The sequence below is a fragment of the Galeopterus variegatus genome, unplaced genomic scaffold (assembly GCF_000696425.1).
Source record: "Galeopterus variegatus unplaced genomic scaffold, G_variegatus-3.0.2 Scaffold604, whole genome shotgun sequence".
Taxonomy (NCBI): Eukaryota; Metazoa; Chordata; class Mammalia; order Dermoptera; family Cynocephalidae; genus Galeopterus; species Galeopterus variegatus.
The window spans coordinates 77970-95988 of record NW_007726715.1 but is presented as its reverse complement, the minus strand read 5'-3'; the positions used below and the strand labels follow the sequence as shown (position 1 = coordinate 95988).

The 18019-nt window shown below is 38.6% G+C and overlaps 1 protein-coding gene and 1 non-coding gene across 2 annotated transcripts in view; both read right to left on the bottom strand.

Moving 5' to 3' along the window:
• Positions 1-9309: 9309 nt before the first annotated feature.
• The window catches only part of ARPC3 (actin related protein 2/3 complex, subunit 3, 21kDa), an 11303-nt gene continuing 2593 nt past the window's right edge, over positions 9310-18019 (bottom strand). Inside the window, exons 2-7 of the mRNA XM_008570445.1 lie at positions 16347-16446; positions 13520-13596; positions 11772-11840; positions 10824-10950; positions 10095-10189; positions 9310-9620 (exon numbers count right to left, since the gene is read on the bottom strand). Of these exons, the coding sequence (XP_008568667.1) occupies positions 9558-9620; positions 10095-10189; positions 10824-10950; positions 11772-11840; positions 13520-13596; positions 16347-16446 (531 nt within the window). The 3' untranslated portion in view covers positions 9310-9557. The remainder of the gene's footprint in view (positions 9621-10094; positions 10190-10823; positions 10951-11771; positions 11841-13519; positions 13597-16346; positions 16447-18019) is intronic.
• On the bottom strand, positions 17132-17205 carry TRNAI-GAU. Its single transcript has one exon. It is a non-coding gene; the product is annotated as a tRNA-Ile (tRNA).

Here is an 18019-nt window from a genome sequence, read left to right as displayed (position 1 = left end):
TCTTAAAGAATGAGACAGTGTTTAAAGTCTTGCAACTATAGCCGGTTTGCTCAGTTGGCTAAAGTGGGGTGTTATAACACAAAGGTCAAGGGTTTGGATCCCCGTACTGGCCAGCCACCAAAAAACAAAACAAAACAAAACAAAAAATGGTTAAAGCTTTGCAACTGGATGAATTCACCAAGGAAGGTGAGTATCTTTAGAAAAGAGGTCTGAGGAGTGGGCAGCTGATAAACATGTCAGTGCTGTAACTGGTGAGGGAGAAGCTATGATTTGTAGCATTTGCTAGTGGATCTGAACTCTTGCCCTTGGTGTTGTCAGCACAGCACTCTAATGAAATGAGCTGACTGGCCAGCCCACGTTTGCCAATTTCTATGGTGTAAATACTCTTATCACTTTGGCCAATTGCTACCTGACAACTATGTAATGACTGGCTGGCAAAATTCCTTAAAATGTAAAGATTGGCTCTCTTGGCATGGGGCTGGTTGCCTTAGGGCATCCCAACTGTAGGAGGTAGGGAGAAGAGGAGAAACCAATAACAGAGACTGAGAAGGAACAGCCATTGAGGTGGGAAGAAAAATAAGAGAGGGTGGTGTTCTGGAAGCCAAATGAAGAATATGGTTCCAAGATGGGAGTAATCGATTGTATCAATTGCTGGCGAGAGGTCAACTAAGACGACAAATTGCCATAGAAGATTTAGCATCATGGGGGTCATTGGTGATTGTGACAGGAACATTTCCTATGGTATGGTGGTCAAGAGAGGGTGGGAGGAAACAAATATGAGAGTACAGATCATTCTTTTGAGGAGTTTTGCTGCAGAGCAGTGGTTCTCAACTGGGGGTGATTGTGTCCGCAAGAGACATTTGGCAATGTCTAGGGACTGGGGTTTGGTGGGGGTTGCTTCTGGCATCTAGATGTAGAAACTAGGGTTGCTGCTAAACACTGTAATGTACAGGAAAGCCCCCCACAACAAGGTGGAGCAGAAATTTAAATTTATATTTGAGAGAGCATGTTGCTGGTAACACCGAGGTCATGGGTCCAGATCCCCATACCCTCCAGCCACCAAAAAAAAAGAAAAAAGAAATTTAAATTCATAAGTGTCTGGCTACTGCTAAACTAGGGATCCACACAGTGCCAATTGTCTAGCTCTTAATCCTGTTCGTGATGCTAATTGTAAAGCTTAATTGTAAAGCTAGGTGACCACGCTAGTTGTCGCGGCTCTTTTACCTGCCAGTAATCTTGCACCAACTGGGCCGATGGTTGAGCTAGGGCTTGGTCTGGAGCTCCCAGACCCCTCAAGCCCATTCACAGACTGGGTCACAAACCCTTCACACGCCAGGCTGGGTCACCAGACCCCTTCACGCAGGTCTGTGAGCTAGGTAACTGGCCGCCTGGTCCTTGGAAGCTGCAGGTCTGGAAAAACATGGCTCTGCAGGGCAGGCGCCTGAGGCAGTAAAACACCAGCCAAAGCGGTACCGTTATGCAGGCACACTCACTCCACCCACACATACAATGTTTACTGAACAACCCTGAACCGGCTCCGAGGCAAGGGGAGCCTGACCAAATTGTTCCATTTTCCCAACAATAAGTTTGTAAATTTAAATATCCAGACCAAAACATCAAAGTGTAAGGTTGAGAAGTCATGTTGCAAAGGGAAGGAGGAAGGGCCAGCCCCGTGGCGCACTCAGTGCGGCGCTGGGAGCGCAGCGACACTCCCGCCGCAGGTTTGGATTCTATATAGGACTGGCCGGTGCGCTCACTGGCTGAGCACAGTGCAGGCGACACCAAGCCAAGGGTTGTGCAATCCCCTTACCGGTCACGAAAAAGACAAAAAAAAAAAAACAAAGGGAAGGAGGAAATGGGTTACAGCAGGTGGGAGAAATAGAGGATTTTATTTTAAGATGGGAGAAATAACATGTTTATATGCTGATGGGAATATCATTGGCTAAATGGTAGAAGAAAAGTTGATAACTCCTATAAAGAAATAGTGCTAAGGGCTAGCTGGTTAACCACAGTTGGTTAGAGTGTGGTGCTGATAACTCCAAGGTCAAGAGTTCAGATCTCTGTACCAGCCAGCTGCCAAAAAAAAAAAAAAAAAGAAAAGAAAAAAAAGGAATAGTGCTAAAACACACTTATGGGACTGATAAATCCACACAAAGAATGTATGAAGCAAAATACTTAGAGAAAAAATATGTAAGGGAAGATCCACATCCTCTGGAAATTTTTTATATTCATCTTGAAAATCAATTGACCAAAAAGAGGGTAGACTTTATGGTTAAGTCCCATTAACCTAATGTAAGTCAGGTCATACTGATTTTAATATTATTCAAAGGGCATGTACTGCATTAAACTAACTTGGGGCACACAAGAGATATATCCAAAGGGACAAGGCCTCCTCTTCCCCATGGAATCATCTTCTAAAATGACCATTTTGGAGCTGGAAGGCACTTTAGAGGTTATCTCATTTTATTCTTCATTTTATGTGAGGAAGCTGAGGCCCTGGGATGTTATTGGCCGTGAACCTTTAAGTAAGCCAAGTAACAGATGCAGAATGATGTGGATACTGTGGAGTGTTGAATCAATTAGAGGAATGATTTATAAATGTCAATGTTCTGCTCTACTTAAATGATCTCTAATCATCCAGCAGCCTCCTATGAATGAAAAAGTTTCCCAGGTGAATTAGACATTTTTCTTAGATCTGTCTTTTGTACAGGGGAAAAACACAACACTTGTAAATTGCTCTAAGGGAAACATTACTTAACATCCCTTAAGTGTCTCCTGGCAGTGATAGGCTTCCTTTCAGTGGAAAAGTAACTTCAGGACAAAGGAATAAATACTGCTATCTTTCCAACTAATTTTCTCTCTTTTCAGTCAAGGGAGAAGGCAAGGCTACATATTCTGGGGTTCTAAGATGTCCAGGCAGGCATTTTGTTTATGAGATAGTCAGACAAGTGAGTATAGAGCTAACTCTTTCAGACCCTAATGCAAAATCGGGAGGGCTTGCCCAGTCAGAGTTCAGCTGCCACAAAATTAAGTTTTCTGCAGATTTTAATATGAAAATATTAAATCAATATGGCATATCAACTCCCTCCAAGAAACTCCTGTCTGTGACTCCATGCTTTACTGACCAACCTCTTCTTTTTCAGACTAATTCTTTGCTGATTCTTTTCTTCTTCTGGCTCCTGACTGCTGATAAATCTGATTCTATTTCCTAATTCCACTAGGACTTATCTCTCAAGTCTTTATTTCTATTCCTGATTTTTCACATGTATTTCTCTTTGCCCTCTGGATATCATATAGGCCACCAGCTGCCCCCTCAACTCAATGTGCTCAGTGCTGAACTTATTTCCCACTCCCCTTCCTAAGGACTCGAAGCCCAACTACTTATTTCTAGAAGTTTATCAGGACAATCCCTGCTGTCTTTGCAGAATTAATCACAGCTTTCATGCCCAAGTTTGGGTGACAAATTATATGGTAATCTAACCTATTTCCATCAAAGGCACTGCTATTTTCCAAGTCACCTAGAGAAACCTCAATTTATCCTTCAGCTGCTAAATCCAACTCAGTAGAATCTTCTCTGAGAATGTCTGTCAAATCTCCCCTTATTTTTACATTCTTAGTAGCACCCACTAAGCCCTTATCTAGGTCACTAATAAAGCTTTTTACTCCCCGATACCTCTGCCTACCACCTCACTACCCTCCAATCTATCAGGTGCACTGTAACTAACTCAATGTTATGAAAATCTAGATTTTATCCTATCGCCCCTCTGCTTGAAAATTTAATGTAATAACTCAACATTTAGTAGATATTTACCATGTGAGAAGCACACTGTCCTGGCCCTCAAAAACTTCATTCAGGGCCGGCCCGGTGGTGCACTGCTACAGTGCGCCGCTTGGGAAGCGCAGCGGCGCTCCCGACGAGGGTTCGGATCCCACATGCAGACCGGCCACTCACTGGCTGAGCAAGGGGCGGGGGCAACACCGAGGGTTGCGATCCCGTTGCCGGTCCCGGTCTGGTACGGGCGCGACACTGAGGGTTGCGATCCATTGCCAGTCACGAAAAAAGACAAAAAGACAAAAAAAAAACAAAAAACCAAAAAAACTTCATTCATTCAAAATATATTTGAGTGCCTATTGCATGCATCTCACTGTTCCAAGCATTGGGGCTACAATGATGATAGGCATGGCCCATGACTATGTAAAAAACTTAAAATAGCAATATAAAATGGCCAGATAATGGTTCATGGAGAAGTCTCAAGGGGACTTGTAATGAAATGGCAAATGGGTGATTTTTTAAAAGCACTGTGAAGGGCCAGCCCGTGGCTCACTCGGGAGAGTGTGGTGCTGATAACACCAAGGCCACGGGTTCGGATCCCATATAGGGATGGCCGGTTAGCTCAATGGGTGAGCGTGGTGCTGACAACACCAAGTCAAGGGTTAAGATCCCCTTACCGGTCATCTTTAAAAAAATAAATAAATAAAAATAAATAAATAAAAGCACTGTGAAAGAAGGAACTCGATACTTGTATAACCATGTTTGTTGCAGCGTTATTCACAATGGCCAAAAGGTGGAAACAATACAAGTGTCAACAGATGAATGGATAAACAAAATGTGTTCTATCCATACAACAGAATATTATTCAGCTGTAAAACGGAATGAAGTTCTGATACGTGTTGTAACATGGATTAACCTCAGAAACATTATGTTAAGTGAAGGAAACCAGACACAAAAGGACAAATATTGTATGATTCCACTTATGTGAAATGTATAGAATAGGCAAATCCAGAGACAGAAAGTAGATTAGAGTTTCAGGGGCTGGATGGAGAGGGAATGGGTAGTTGTTTAATAGGTACATAGTTTCTGGTGTGGGTGATACAGTTTTGAAAATAGTGATGAGGGGTACACATTATGAATGTAATTAATGCCACTGAACTGTACATTAAAAATGGTTACAATGGCACATTTTATGTTATATATAAAAATAATGTAATATGCTAAAAATCATTGAACATTTTAAATGGGTGAACTCTATGGAATGTGAATTATATCTCAAAAAAGCTGTTAAAAAAAAAAAACAGGAGAGTCAAATACAGAAACTGAAATGTCTTGGAAAGAAAAAAAGTGATGATTGCTCAGGTAAATGGTTCTCAGAGTGGTGGGAAAAAGCAGAATGGTGTGGAGAATCTGTCATGTCCTTTGCCCTGCTGATCAAATAAAGTCAAAGGTTCTAAGCCCAACCTTGCTCTCAAAAATGTAGGGCATTACCTCCTGCTAGGGCAGCTCCCTCCCCATCATATAGTTTGCCCTAAAGTTTTATTCCTGCCAGGCTTGATCATGTCACTTACCTGGCCCTGTGTACCCTTTTTGGACTTAGCCTGCTGTAGGGAAAGTGAAGAAAAATGGTCAGGGCCCCTAAGATATTCAGAATCTTGCTGAGCATTTGATGTAAATATGCACATGCGCCCAGGTGTTCCTTGGCTATTGACTAATGTAATTGCGTATGTGCGTCCAGGTGTCCTGGGTTATGGACTTAAGTATAAAGGATGAGTGGCTCTAATCCACTCCTCCCCAGATGCCTCTAGGGGAGCCACGGGGAGGTGGGGGGGGAATGGCAGCTGCTGGCTGCTGCTGCAGGCTGTTGCTGCCAGTGCCCCAGGGATGCCCTGACCAGCCATCCCCTCTGCTGCTACTGCTGCTATAATCTGCTACTGCTACTGCTGAGGACTGAGCTTGTGTCATCTGCCAATGGCTCCCGGGATCTTTCCCAATTACCTACAGCGTGGACCTGTGTGTGAGGGGTCTGTGACCCAGTCTCTACAATGGGTTTGAAGGGTCTCTGTTATCCCTAACAGCTAGCCCAGACGATACGAACGTAAAACTTAGTGTAACTAAAAGAATGAAATATTTTGGCTTTAGTTATGAATTGCCTCACCCATACGCCTTCCCAATTTGGTTCACCTGTACAGAGCTCAGTTAGAGTGCCACCTTCGCTAAATCTCCAACTAACCTCAGCAATAACAGCCTGCTTTCTCTGGGCTTCTACAGCACTGGGTAGTCATGTTAACCCTGAAGTGTTTCTTCATGTCTGTGTTGTTACATGCATTTCCCATCAGATTGTTAAAGTCCTGGAGAGCAGAGACTATATTTACATTTCTTGTACATCCTTTCAACAGCTGGCATAGCACAACAAAGAACAACATAGCAATCTACTGACCTTGTTGCATGAATGTGTTAATGAAAATTATAGTGTTGCAAAGTGACCATCTTATGGCTGAGAGAGCAAGTTCTAGATTCAGGCAGACATAGGTTTAATTGCCAATTCTTCCAAGTTCCTGGTGTGTGAGTTTGGGCAAGTTATTTAATTTCTGTGGCCTCAGCTTCATCTGGAAAAGGGGATAGTACTTGTATTTGTCACATAAGGTCCTTGCAAGGGTTAAATAGGATTTTAAAATGTCAAGTGGTTGACACACTGCCAGATTATCTGTAAACTGGAGCTGCAGAGTTAAAGCAAAGTGGAAAATCATGATGGATGATTTATCTCCACATCAACACAGAGCAGCTGTAGCCCTAAAATTACCCTCTCTTAATGGAATGGTCTTCCAAACATCTATAAACAAAAATGAAGGGGGAAACAAACCAAATGGCTTTTGGTGTAACAGTATTATATCCCTTTCTGGACACAGTACTACTAATTTTGGGAAAAAGGACAATGCAGAATAAAACCATTCTCATAACTCTTGTTCAAGTATTTCCATGTACTATACTCTTTCTACACATATGATGACAGTAATTGGAGACAAAATGATGAACATAAACAGAATGCTTAAGAATAAAGAAAAAAGTGACTGTCATTCTCAGACTTTTTGGCTAATTTTTAGAAAATTTGTTTTCTATCAATCTTTTTTAAAAAGTTTTTTCCTTGGTTATCAAGGTAACACATATCTTACTAAATTATAGACATGTATGACTCAGAACGTACAAGTCTTTGCAATTTCTCCTGCTCCAAGACAATCATTGGTAACATTTTGGTATATGTGCTCCTAGGTTTTCCTAGAGTACAAGCAATTAAATAAACAAGAATGGAATCACAGTATAATACTGTTCTCAACTTTTTTTACTTGATGATGCATCCTTAGACTTCTTTCCATGACAGGACAAGATAGATGCCATTAATATTTTTAATGGCTGTATCATATTTAATTTTAGGGATGGATCACACTTTATCCAATTCCCTATCGGGAAATGGCTGAATCATTTTCAGGTACGTGTGTTTTTTATCCCAGCACTCAACAATGATTGAAGTTGAGTTGCTGGATCAAAAAAGAATGAACATTTAAAAATGTGATAGCTATTACTAAATTGCTTTCCCTAAAAAGCCATACATTATAATAATCTTTTAATGTCCACATTACATTTTGATTAAAGCTGTGTTTTAAAATCTGTTATGCTGAGCTTCATGTATAATTTATTCTAAATCTTTTGGAAACTGTCCTCTTACATATATTATGAAACAAAACACCTACCACTATACAGCCCCCTCAGGGAAATGTTTCTGAGGCCAAGTTTCTAGCTCCCCCTGCTGGCACTGATAGAACAGGCCCCAGAGTAAGTTGGTTTTCTATCACAAAGGTTCCACAATTTTTTTTTTTTTTTTTTAAAGATGACCGGTAAGGGGATCTTAACCCTTGACTTGGTGTTTTCAGCACCACGCTCACCAAGTGAGCTAACCGGCCATCCCTATATGGGATCCGAACCCTTGGCCTTGGTGTTAATAGCACCGCACTCTCCCGAGTGAGCCACAGGCCAGCCCCAGGTTCCACAATTTTTAAAAAAACCACATTTGTTAAAAACAAAACTTTAATCTTGAAATGAATCACTGTGGTTTTCTTCTCTTCTTTCTTTTTACATGTCTTTGAGTCTGCAATAGAAGTTCCAACCCAAAAATGAAGCATCTGATTTTAGATAAGAATTTTAATTTATAAAAAAAAACCCCACAAATAACCCAACAACATTCTTTTGGTTTCAGGACTGTCTTTTTGCATATGTATGGAGTAAGTTTTTACATATCCATACATTTGGGTATGTGAAATGTGGTGCTTAACTAGTTCATAATTATGGTCTTCCGTGAACAGATGCTCAAGAGCATTTAACTCATACACTGAAATTACATATTCATCCATAAAACTAAAATGGAAATACTCTACTTGCTCAAGTAACACCATAAAGCTCACTTTAATAAAAATTTAAACTTAGTTCTGCTCCTATATAGTCTTCCCTTTGTCCTTAATAACACAACACCAATAATCAGGGAAACAACAAGCCCAGTTAAAATTTTCCTCTTCCCACACTGCATTGTAGCAAGAGGCCAAGGAATCACAAGTGCAGGTCTCTGGGCAGGATTTCTGGGAAGGGTATTTAAAGGTTGCACTCAGCTGCTATGTCCCTTCAGCCCTCTTGCTTCCCCCCTTTCTTCCTGCCAAGCTTAGAGATACAAGAGCCATCTTGAGACTACGAAGCTGAAAGCCACATGCAAAACAGGGTTAAGCAGGGAAACAGGAGCCGGGGATCCACAATGACATCCTTAAATGGCCCCACTCTGGGACTTCTTCCAGATTCAAAAGACAAAACCCTCAAGGAACTCTAGATTGTGCTTTGTGCACTTAGGACCAAATAAAATCCTAACATAGATGCTAAAACAACTGTCTCTTAAAATAAAAGCCAAACATGTAAAGCTGCAACACAGATGGCAGTACAATAACTTTTATGTCCAAAGGACTCAAGGCACTTCCTGAAATATCTAATTTACAACCTCAGTACACCAGGAAATACATGGTCCCATAAGTTTTTGGAAGAACTCACATAAAATAGCTACTTCTGTCAGCCAAATAATGAAGACCTTTTAAATGATGAAAAATTGGCCAATATAAAAATATCAAATAAGGGTAAACAATATACAGTCCAAAAATAAGCCCATATGTTTATGGTCAACTGATTTTTGACAAGGAAGCCAAGACAATTAAAGGGGGGAAAGAATAGTCTTTTTGACAAAGGGTGCTGGATAGCCACATGCAAAAGAATGAAGCTGGACTCCTACCTCAGTTCTTATATAAAAATTAACTCAAAATGGATCAAAGACCTAAATTTAAGAGCTAAAAGTGTAAAAATGCTTAGAAAAAAACATAAGTGTAAATCTATACTTTAGAAAACCACTGAGTTGTACACTTTAAAAGGGTGAGTATTATGGTATGTGAATTGTATCTCAAAATATTTTTAAGAGAATGTCAAAGATAAGCAATAAAGTTTTCCTGACATGGAATGTTAGAAATTTCTTTATTATTACTTATTCTTATTAAGCACCAGCTTAATACTGCACAAAACTTCAAATCACCCTCGGACAACCCACTCTGTCCTTCCCCAAATTCTTGATCAAGAGCTTTTCGAGTAAAGACATGCTTTTTCTTCTGTATAAAACTTTATGAAATAAAGGCAAAAGGACTGTGTACATCTTGCTGTAAAATGCTGCCCATAGCTCTGGAGACAGTGGCTTCCCACGCTCCTTTCACTGTCCAGGTCCTGAAAGACTCTTGTTCATGAATTGTCTCTTCACAAAGCAAGTCCACCACTAAATGCGGGGGACAAAACAAAATGAACAGTGTAGGTCAAATCATAATGCAAATTTCAAGTTAAGGGCAGAATTAAAGTTTATTTAATAATAAAAATTAATATTAGGCTGGCATCTCTTACATTATAAACTCCCTGAAGGTACCTGTAACATTTTCTTTTGTAGACTCACAGGTCATTAAAAATTATGACAAAATAAATGTTATGCATCCAAGATACCTCACATAAAAAACCTGTTCTATGGGTTTACAATGCCTCGTCATAAGAATGTACAACTAAAATTTTATTATTTTATGCAATTCGTTATTCACTGTGATTCAGCGAACTACTATTATACACTAGGCACATACTCAAAGTTAAGCAATGCTGCAATGCAGAAACTAAGTATTCATGCAGTGGAAGACCTCAGTTTGTTTAATGGTTCTACAGGATAAAGGTGATTTACCAATTAAATAGACAAAGAAGAGGGTCTTACCTTGCTGGGTTTATCATTCTGAGGGTCAAAAACTTTCTCACAAAGTCTCAGTCCAGTCTCTTGTCTTAGCTGCTGTAAATAGGCTCTCATCACTTCTAAAATAGAACAAGAGAAACACAGTATTTAAGAATATATCCCACAGGGCCAGCCGTGGCTCACTCAGGAGAGTGCGGTGCTGGTAACACCAAGGCCACGGGTTCGGATCCTATATAGGGATGGCCAGTTTGCTCACCGGCTGAGCGTGGTGCTGACAACACCAAGCCAAGGGTTAAGATCCCCTTACCAGTCAAAAAAAAAAAAAAAAAAAAAAAAAAGAATATATCCCGTAAGTGCAGGATGCTGGTCTGGAAACTGACCTTGACAATACATTTTTATACCTTCAAATAGGATAAGAAATAGAAATGACAGTCTGCATGGTTTTATAACTATATTCACTTTGGTTCAAAGGATTTTCTGAGCATGATGCTGATGATACTGAGGTCCAGAGTTCCATCCTACAGCCGTCAAAAAAAAAAAAAAGACACCAAAAAAAATCCAACACAAAAAACATTCTCTTCATGACATACTTATTGCCAAGAATCTTTTGTGAAAGTGACTAATAAGATAATATACTTCCTAATGATTACACTCAATCTGTATACCAATCAAGGCAAGAAAGGAGGGGGGTAAAGTCAATTGGAGAAAATCTTCTTGTGCCATAAAAAGAAGAGAAAGAGACCCTGTTCTTACCATCTTCCTGTTTGTTTGCAGGTTTGGCATAAATTGCATTAAGTGGAAAACCGGGCTCTCCAGGAATGGGAAAATTAGTGATTCCCAGTGTATACATTTCTTTCTCGCCTTGACTTTTGGAATTGCACTAAAAAAAAAAGTATACACATATATATTTTACAGAGAAAACAATAATAATATCCAAATTATAATTTTTAAATAGCTAAGGCTGGGGTATAATTTTTTAATGATCTTTTGCAATCTGGTAAAGGCTGTGGGCTCCTTCTCAGAACACTTTCAAGTGAATAAAATAAAATAAATAGAATTATAAGAAAAATCAATTATAGTAAATGTAATAATTAAAATACTGAAAATCAAATTTATCACATAGCCACGTGTTTTTTATTAATGCACTAAAGAGATCTAGCAGTAGGCCTAATAACTAAATTTTGAAGTGGTAATGAGTGTAAACAAAATTTCAAAATATCTTTAACTTTAATGTAATATAAAAATACCATGAATTCCATAAGAGAAAAAGTCACAGGCATTGCTAATACTACTGCAGGTTGTTGCTTACATTAATAATTGAAGTAAATGCTAAATTTCAGTTAGAAGTTAATGGAAAGAAAAATGCAGAATTTTTCCCCACTCAAGTTCACAGATCCTTGAATTCTATCCTTGGAGCCCGGGTTAAGAACCCCAGAGCCAAGGGCTTAAAAGGAATTTGTCAAGATTTTTCTTGAGAAAATACATGCAAAGCCTTAAAACACCACTACCCTTATCTTTCTGTTAGTCAACTACACTGTAAATTCAGAGAACTACATTCAGATTATGCTCTAAAGTCCATGCTCTAAGTCAGAGAAAATATTTTCTACTTATCCTTAAAGTCTCAACAAATCCAGATGGCTAGGAAGGTAAATACCTATCAGTTATTGTTTTCCTGATATATGATTATCCTTGTTTAATTACCTTTTGAAGTTTCTTTAGACACTCAGAAATGTAGAGAGTTATATATATCAAGGTCCTATCAGCTTCATTCTATAGGGGGGGAAAGAAAACTTAAAAATAGTCCTGATCAAAACAAACAATCATGTGCAATGAATGAATTCAATGTTTGTCTTTTGATTATCTACTGAAAATTGTGATAGTACAGCTACTACAGTGTCAAAAATTCCCATTCTCCAAATGCAGTCTTCTCAAGCCCCCTTTCTGTCCACTCCTGGGAGGGAGCCACCAGCTTCCACCTTGAGCTATGTAGCTGCTCTTATTCTTCTTGGCTCCCCTTGGCTCTGGGATCCTGAGGAGCTGTGCCAACAGTCCCTTGCTCTGTGTAGGAAGGAGAATTAACAGAGCTGCCTGGAAAACCTGAGGCACACCATATGGTTGTCTAATTTTTAAAAACCCTTCCACTTTTGTATCTCTGCCGAGAACAGAAATATTCATTACTCTAAAAGAGGAAGCAATTATTTTACATGTGACTTGTTCTTGAAGGGCTCCGTAAGCCAATGTCTTGCCCTAACCAAAAGGAAAATGCGGAGAAGACTGGATGTTGATCAGATATGGCACATACGTCATGTCAAATTTCACACAGATTGATAGCTGGGAAAAACCAAATCACTACACACTTCCCTATTTTTAAGACCACATGATATGTGGGAAAGAATGAAATGTGGTGGAATTATAATATTTGTTTATATCTATTACTACACACTTTAGACTATGCATTAGATATATAAAACACTGTGTTAATATCAATAGAATGTTTACAATATAATTTATAGATGAAGATTTTACAAATATAAATTTAACTCCCTGTTTGATTCCAAAAAATCATAGTTTGGCAAGGAGAGGTTGAAGTTCCATATTTTAGAATATTATCAAGAATATTCACTGAAATTCCTTGTAACTTGCTCTTAGCAGGAACTCTGAGACATTTTTTGATTTTCATTCTCTTCTCTCATTTTCTGCCACCCCCTCCTTCTTTCCCTTTGACTACCTTCCTCACAGAAACCAAGAGCAGAAGGGGAGAGAAGGTGGTTCAGGGAAGGGCCAGGGTCATTCAGGTTTCTTTATTTTTCCACCTCAGGTCCATGACACAGAAGCATATGAAAAAAATAACATGGCATGTACGGTTTTTTGGTTGTGGACTAGCTTGACACAAAAACATGGGGCTGGCACATAGTAGGAACTTAATTAATGCTGAATAAATAAAGACATATCTAGACCAGGGGTTGGCAAACTTTCTCTGTGAAGGGCCAGAGAGTAAATATTTTAGGCTTTGTGGGCCATATAGTTGTTGTCATAACTACGCAGCTCTGGTGTTGTGGTGTGAGAGCAGCCCTACACAATATATGAGGGTACTCCAAAAAGTTCACAGAAAGATTCGTATTACCTTTCAATTCTATTTTTCCATGAACTTTTTGAAGTACACTCTTATAAACAAATGGGCGTGGCTGTGTTCCAATAGAACTTTATTTACAAAAAGAGGTGGTGGGTCAGATCTGGCCTTTAGGCTATAGTTTGCCAACCCTTGGTGTAGACTTTAGAGGAAAAAAATAAATTAATATTTATATAGAGTTTAATATTAGGCACTGTTCTGGAATTTAAAAATCACAATCTCATTTCATTTTATTTACTCCTCTCAGCAACCCTGACTGCAAGGTAGATATTGTCTCTCTCAGAAAACTAAGTTAAATATTAAAAGTTCTGTAATTTACCTTAATTTCATAGTTTTTGAAGAAGACATTGGCCTTGAAGTAATAGATAGCTTCATCCACAATATCTGTATCTTTTGCTAAGCCAGACATAAGGGGAAGGAGGACAGAGAACATTAGCCAAATGTAAGACATAACACCTACAAAAGCTAGAAAGAAAAAAAAATCCTGAGTTTCAAGTCAGTAACAAGGAAAAAAAAAGAAAGAAAAAAGAAAAAAAAATCCGAGCTCAACTGTGAAGTTTTGAATTTGGATGAAACAAAAGGAGGCAAAAATAAAAGAGGCTACTGAAGTATAAAGTTTTTAGAAACAATTTCTAGAAAATTAAGTATGTGGTTTATTCTTACAGCTTTATTGTTTTTGTAAAAATTATACATGTTCATTAGAAAAAGAAATTCAATCAATACAGAAAAAAATGTTAATTGTCATGCTATATTAAATTCCACTACCCAGAAATAAGAACCATTAACATTTGGTTAACATCATTTGAGGCCCCTCTCAATGCATTTATAAAAATAGACTGAGATAGACTAAAACAAAAACACTTTTTTAAAATAAAAAGTACTCAATATAATTTTATTTAAATTTATATACTGTAGTTTAAGGGGAAAAACTCTGGAATATTTAAGAACATGTTGGGTTCAGATATACATCTTTCTTTTTATGAAAACTATGACTTAAAATATACTTGTACAAGCTGTTCTAGGTGGCTATAGGCTGAGAAAAACCAGAAATATTACTGTGACAAAGACAGATCTCATTATATAATTTCTTTGGCAACTTTTTTTCTTTTTTCTTTTAAAAAGGTCAAAATCCCAGGGTCTTGATATCCGGCAGCTGGTTTCAGCAATGCTGAGACAGTTATTTATATTTCTTGTCCATGACTGCTATCCCTCTCACACCACAGAAATGCAAAGTAATACTGAAGCTTTAGAACTTTGTATTTAGTTGTCTGCAATCCCATCTCATTCGCCTGCTGAAGAATTTCTATGGAATTCTAACTCTAGACTTGTGTTCCTTGTAATCTATTTTCTTATCTGCAAAAAAAGGAAACTTCCTTAGAGGATTCAACAGAATTTACAAAAACCAGCACGTTCTTCTAAGTGAAATGACAGGAGGTGGTGCAGGTGATAAGACTCAGAACTTAGAAAACTGCATGGCATATAAAAGGCTTTTAAGAGACGTCAGTTGATATAAATAAATTAGCTTGATTAATGCTAAATTATTTAGCTCACAGCACAGTCTTCTGATTCAATTCAGTTCTAATCCGGTCCCCTGGGCAAGAGCAACAAGGTCATTCCTTGTCTACAGAAACCATGAAGGCCTGGTTTCTTAGGGTCTCCTCCTCCTCAAGGGCCCAAGAATTGCAAAGGTAATTAAATTTAATCCATCCTTGGTCAACTGCATCTTCTGATATATTATATGGTATTTATAACCATCTGAAAAATGTTCTTCTCAAGAAATGTGGGCCAGCACTGATTCTTATTCTTTCTTTGCACTGTAATTCTTTTATTTTTCTTCGTTTCATGTCTGTCTTTTTCCATCTGTTCCTTTTTCTCAGAATCAAATGAAGCCTGTGGTGACTCACAAAATTTATTAAGTTTACTGAGCTTTCAACTGGCGTTGAAAACAAAATTAAGAGGAGGTCAAGTCAAATAGTTTGGCAGAGGAATGGAGATGGGGTCAGTACAAAATCAGTAATTATAACTATGGTCTTGGAAACCATGAATGGAACTCAGTTCAGACACTTACTGGGTACAGGAAAACCATGTCTAATGTAATACAAATTACACTGTTGGCAGAACATTTCAGAATGTGTCAGAAGAGTCTCAGTGTCTGAAAAGGAATAGGGTGTTCTGAACAGTAAAAAATGTTTTAAAAAACAGAATACAAAAAAAAAAGTACCAAAAAAGAAAGCAAAGAAATAAAATTCAGAAAAGCAAGAGTAGAAATGAGTAATGTTACATAGGGCACATAAGATTTAAGATTGAGGTATTGCTAAAAATGAAGATCTGGAAGAATGAATAAAGAAAGTAGATTTAGATGGTGAAGAGGTTAAAAGATTTTTTTAAATTTTTCTAGCTTGATGACAGAAAAAGGATGGAGATGTGGCACTCTACTGGTATTCTATAGAGGAAGCAGCATCAGGTTAGTTTGAAAGAATTGATAGGCATTATAGGAATAGTGTGCAGAATTAAGCACATCTCCTCTACTTTCAACAAAATATATCCTGGAGCAATAATAGTTTCCTATGAAATGCAACATATGAGAGTGTTTCAAAAAGTTCATGGAGGGGCTGGCCAGTTAGCTCAGTTGGTTAGAGCACAACCTTATAATACCAAGGTCACAGGTTTGGATCCCCATACAGGCCAGCCACCAAAATACAAACAAAAAAGTTTGTGGGACAATAGAATTAAAAGGTAATACGAGGGCCGGCCCGTGGCTCACTTGGGAGAGTGTGGTGCTGATAACACCAAGGCCATGGGTTCAGATACCTGTATAGGGATGGCTGGTTAGCTCACTTGGAAGAGCGTGGTGCTGACAATACCAAGTCAAGGGTTAAGATCCCCTTACCGGACATCTTTTATAAAAAAAAAAAAATAAAACAATTAAAATAAATAAAAGATAATACGAATCTTTCCATGAACTTTTTGAAGTACCTTTGTATAAGCATGATCTTGAATGGTCTAGAACACAATATCCATCAAGCAAACAGAAAGTACAAGAGCAACTTGAGACAGAGGACTGAGCTAAGAATTCCCCTGATGTGATAATGTCAGAGGATTGCTAGGTACTTCATACCAAAAATTGAAAATACGTATAGACTTACTCTCTCTAGGGGCAGGTCCTTTGAACTGACTTCTGATAGGTAACAGTGCCATGTTTCCAATGAGTTTGGTGTCGGGGTCCATGAGAGAAGAGTGGTAAGCCTGTAGTGGCAAGCCGGGTAAGAATATAGAAACAGGAAGAGAGCAAATGTCACTGGGGCAGAGAAGTACATTCTCCCAAAGGAAAAAAAACAGAGGAACACACCCAAGATTAACCAGGGGAGAGAGAAGAAGCAATGTGCTGGAGCTTGCTCTTGCTGGCTTAAGAAAGAAAACCTCTTCTTGGGGCTGGCCAGTCAGCTCAGTTGGTTAGAGCGTGGTGCTGATAACAAAGGTTCCATCCCTGTACCAGCCAGCCACCAAAAAAAAAAAAAAATAAATAAGAAAAGAAAACCAGTTACTAAATTTTGAAGAATTGGGGCGGGGCCCATGGCGAGTGTGGTGCTGATAACACCAAGGCCATGGGTTCAGATCCCTATATAGGGATGGCCAGTTAGTTCTCACGGGAGAGCATGGTACTGACAACACCAAGTCATGGATTAAGATCCCCTTACTGGTCATCTTTAATTAATTAATTAATTATAAATAAATATTGAAGAATTGTGCCAGCTGGTTCTTAAATACAGCCATTCTCAAAAATTAAATTATCTAAAGTTACAATTAAATAAATCATATTAAAAACAAAGGTAATAAGTACTCAATACTTCCTAACTTTTTAAAACTACATTTTACAATTGTCTATGTTCTTAAGGTTATCTGCATATTTTGTATCTTTTTGGGGGGTGGCTGGCTGGTATAGGGATTGAACCCTGGACCTTGGTGTTATCAGCACCACGCTCTAACCAACTGAGCTAACCAGCCAGCCGCCTTTTGTATCTTCATGGTGGAAATACTATACAATGGTGTTCTACTGTGCATCTCTTCCAATTCCATGTTCATTGGGACCTGGTGGGAGTAATTCCACTACAGAAATAGGCAAACACTATATAAATCAAGCAAGGGTATCCATCCCCCAGCTGTTGTTAAACCAGGACCCAAGCACTAGCTTTTCAGCTCTGCCACTTCCTGGCTTTATGTTTTTGATCAAGACATCAATTTTCTTCTCTTAGCCTGTTTCCAAATTTGTAAAATGAGGAGATATGTATACACTGCTTTCAGTAAGTAGGTGTGAGTTAAAGGAGGGGGAAAAAGACATTTATGAGAGCTATTTGTATGCTGATTTTTAGTTCTACTTTTTATATGATGCCTGGCTTTTTATAAGACTACATGGTCCCCATTCATATACTTATTTATTCACCAATGAGTAAGCACTTTCTATGTGCAAAGCACACTGAATTAGTGATATACAAAGCCAGTATGGTTCTCATCCTTGAAGAACTTTCAAGCTAATGGAGAAGGCAGACAAAATAAGTAATCACAGGCTAAGTCCAGGGTGCTATATGTGCAACTGGCACAAGCACCGGGTTTTAGAAACTTGGCTTAAAATCTGGCTGTACCATTAGTGTGCAACCTCATGCATACTTCTCTATGTCTCAGTTTCCTCTTTTGCAGAATACGAACAATTTATAGTGTAGCTCAGAGCCTGCCTGACACTTCTCAGCAGTCAAATAATAACACTGGGATTCATAAAATATATATAACTATGGCTTGCTCCTTTCATCACAGGTTGCTTTAT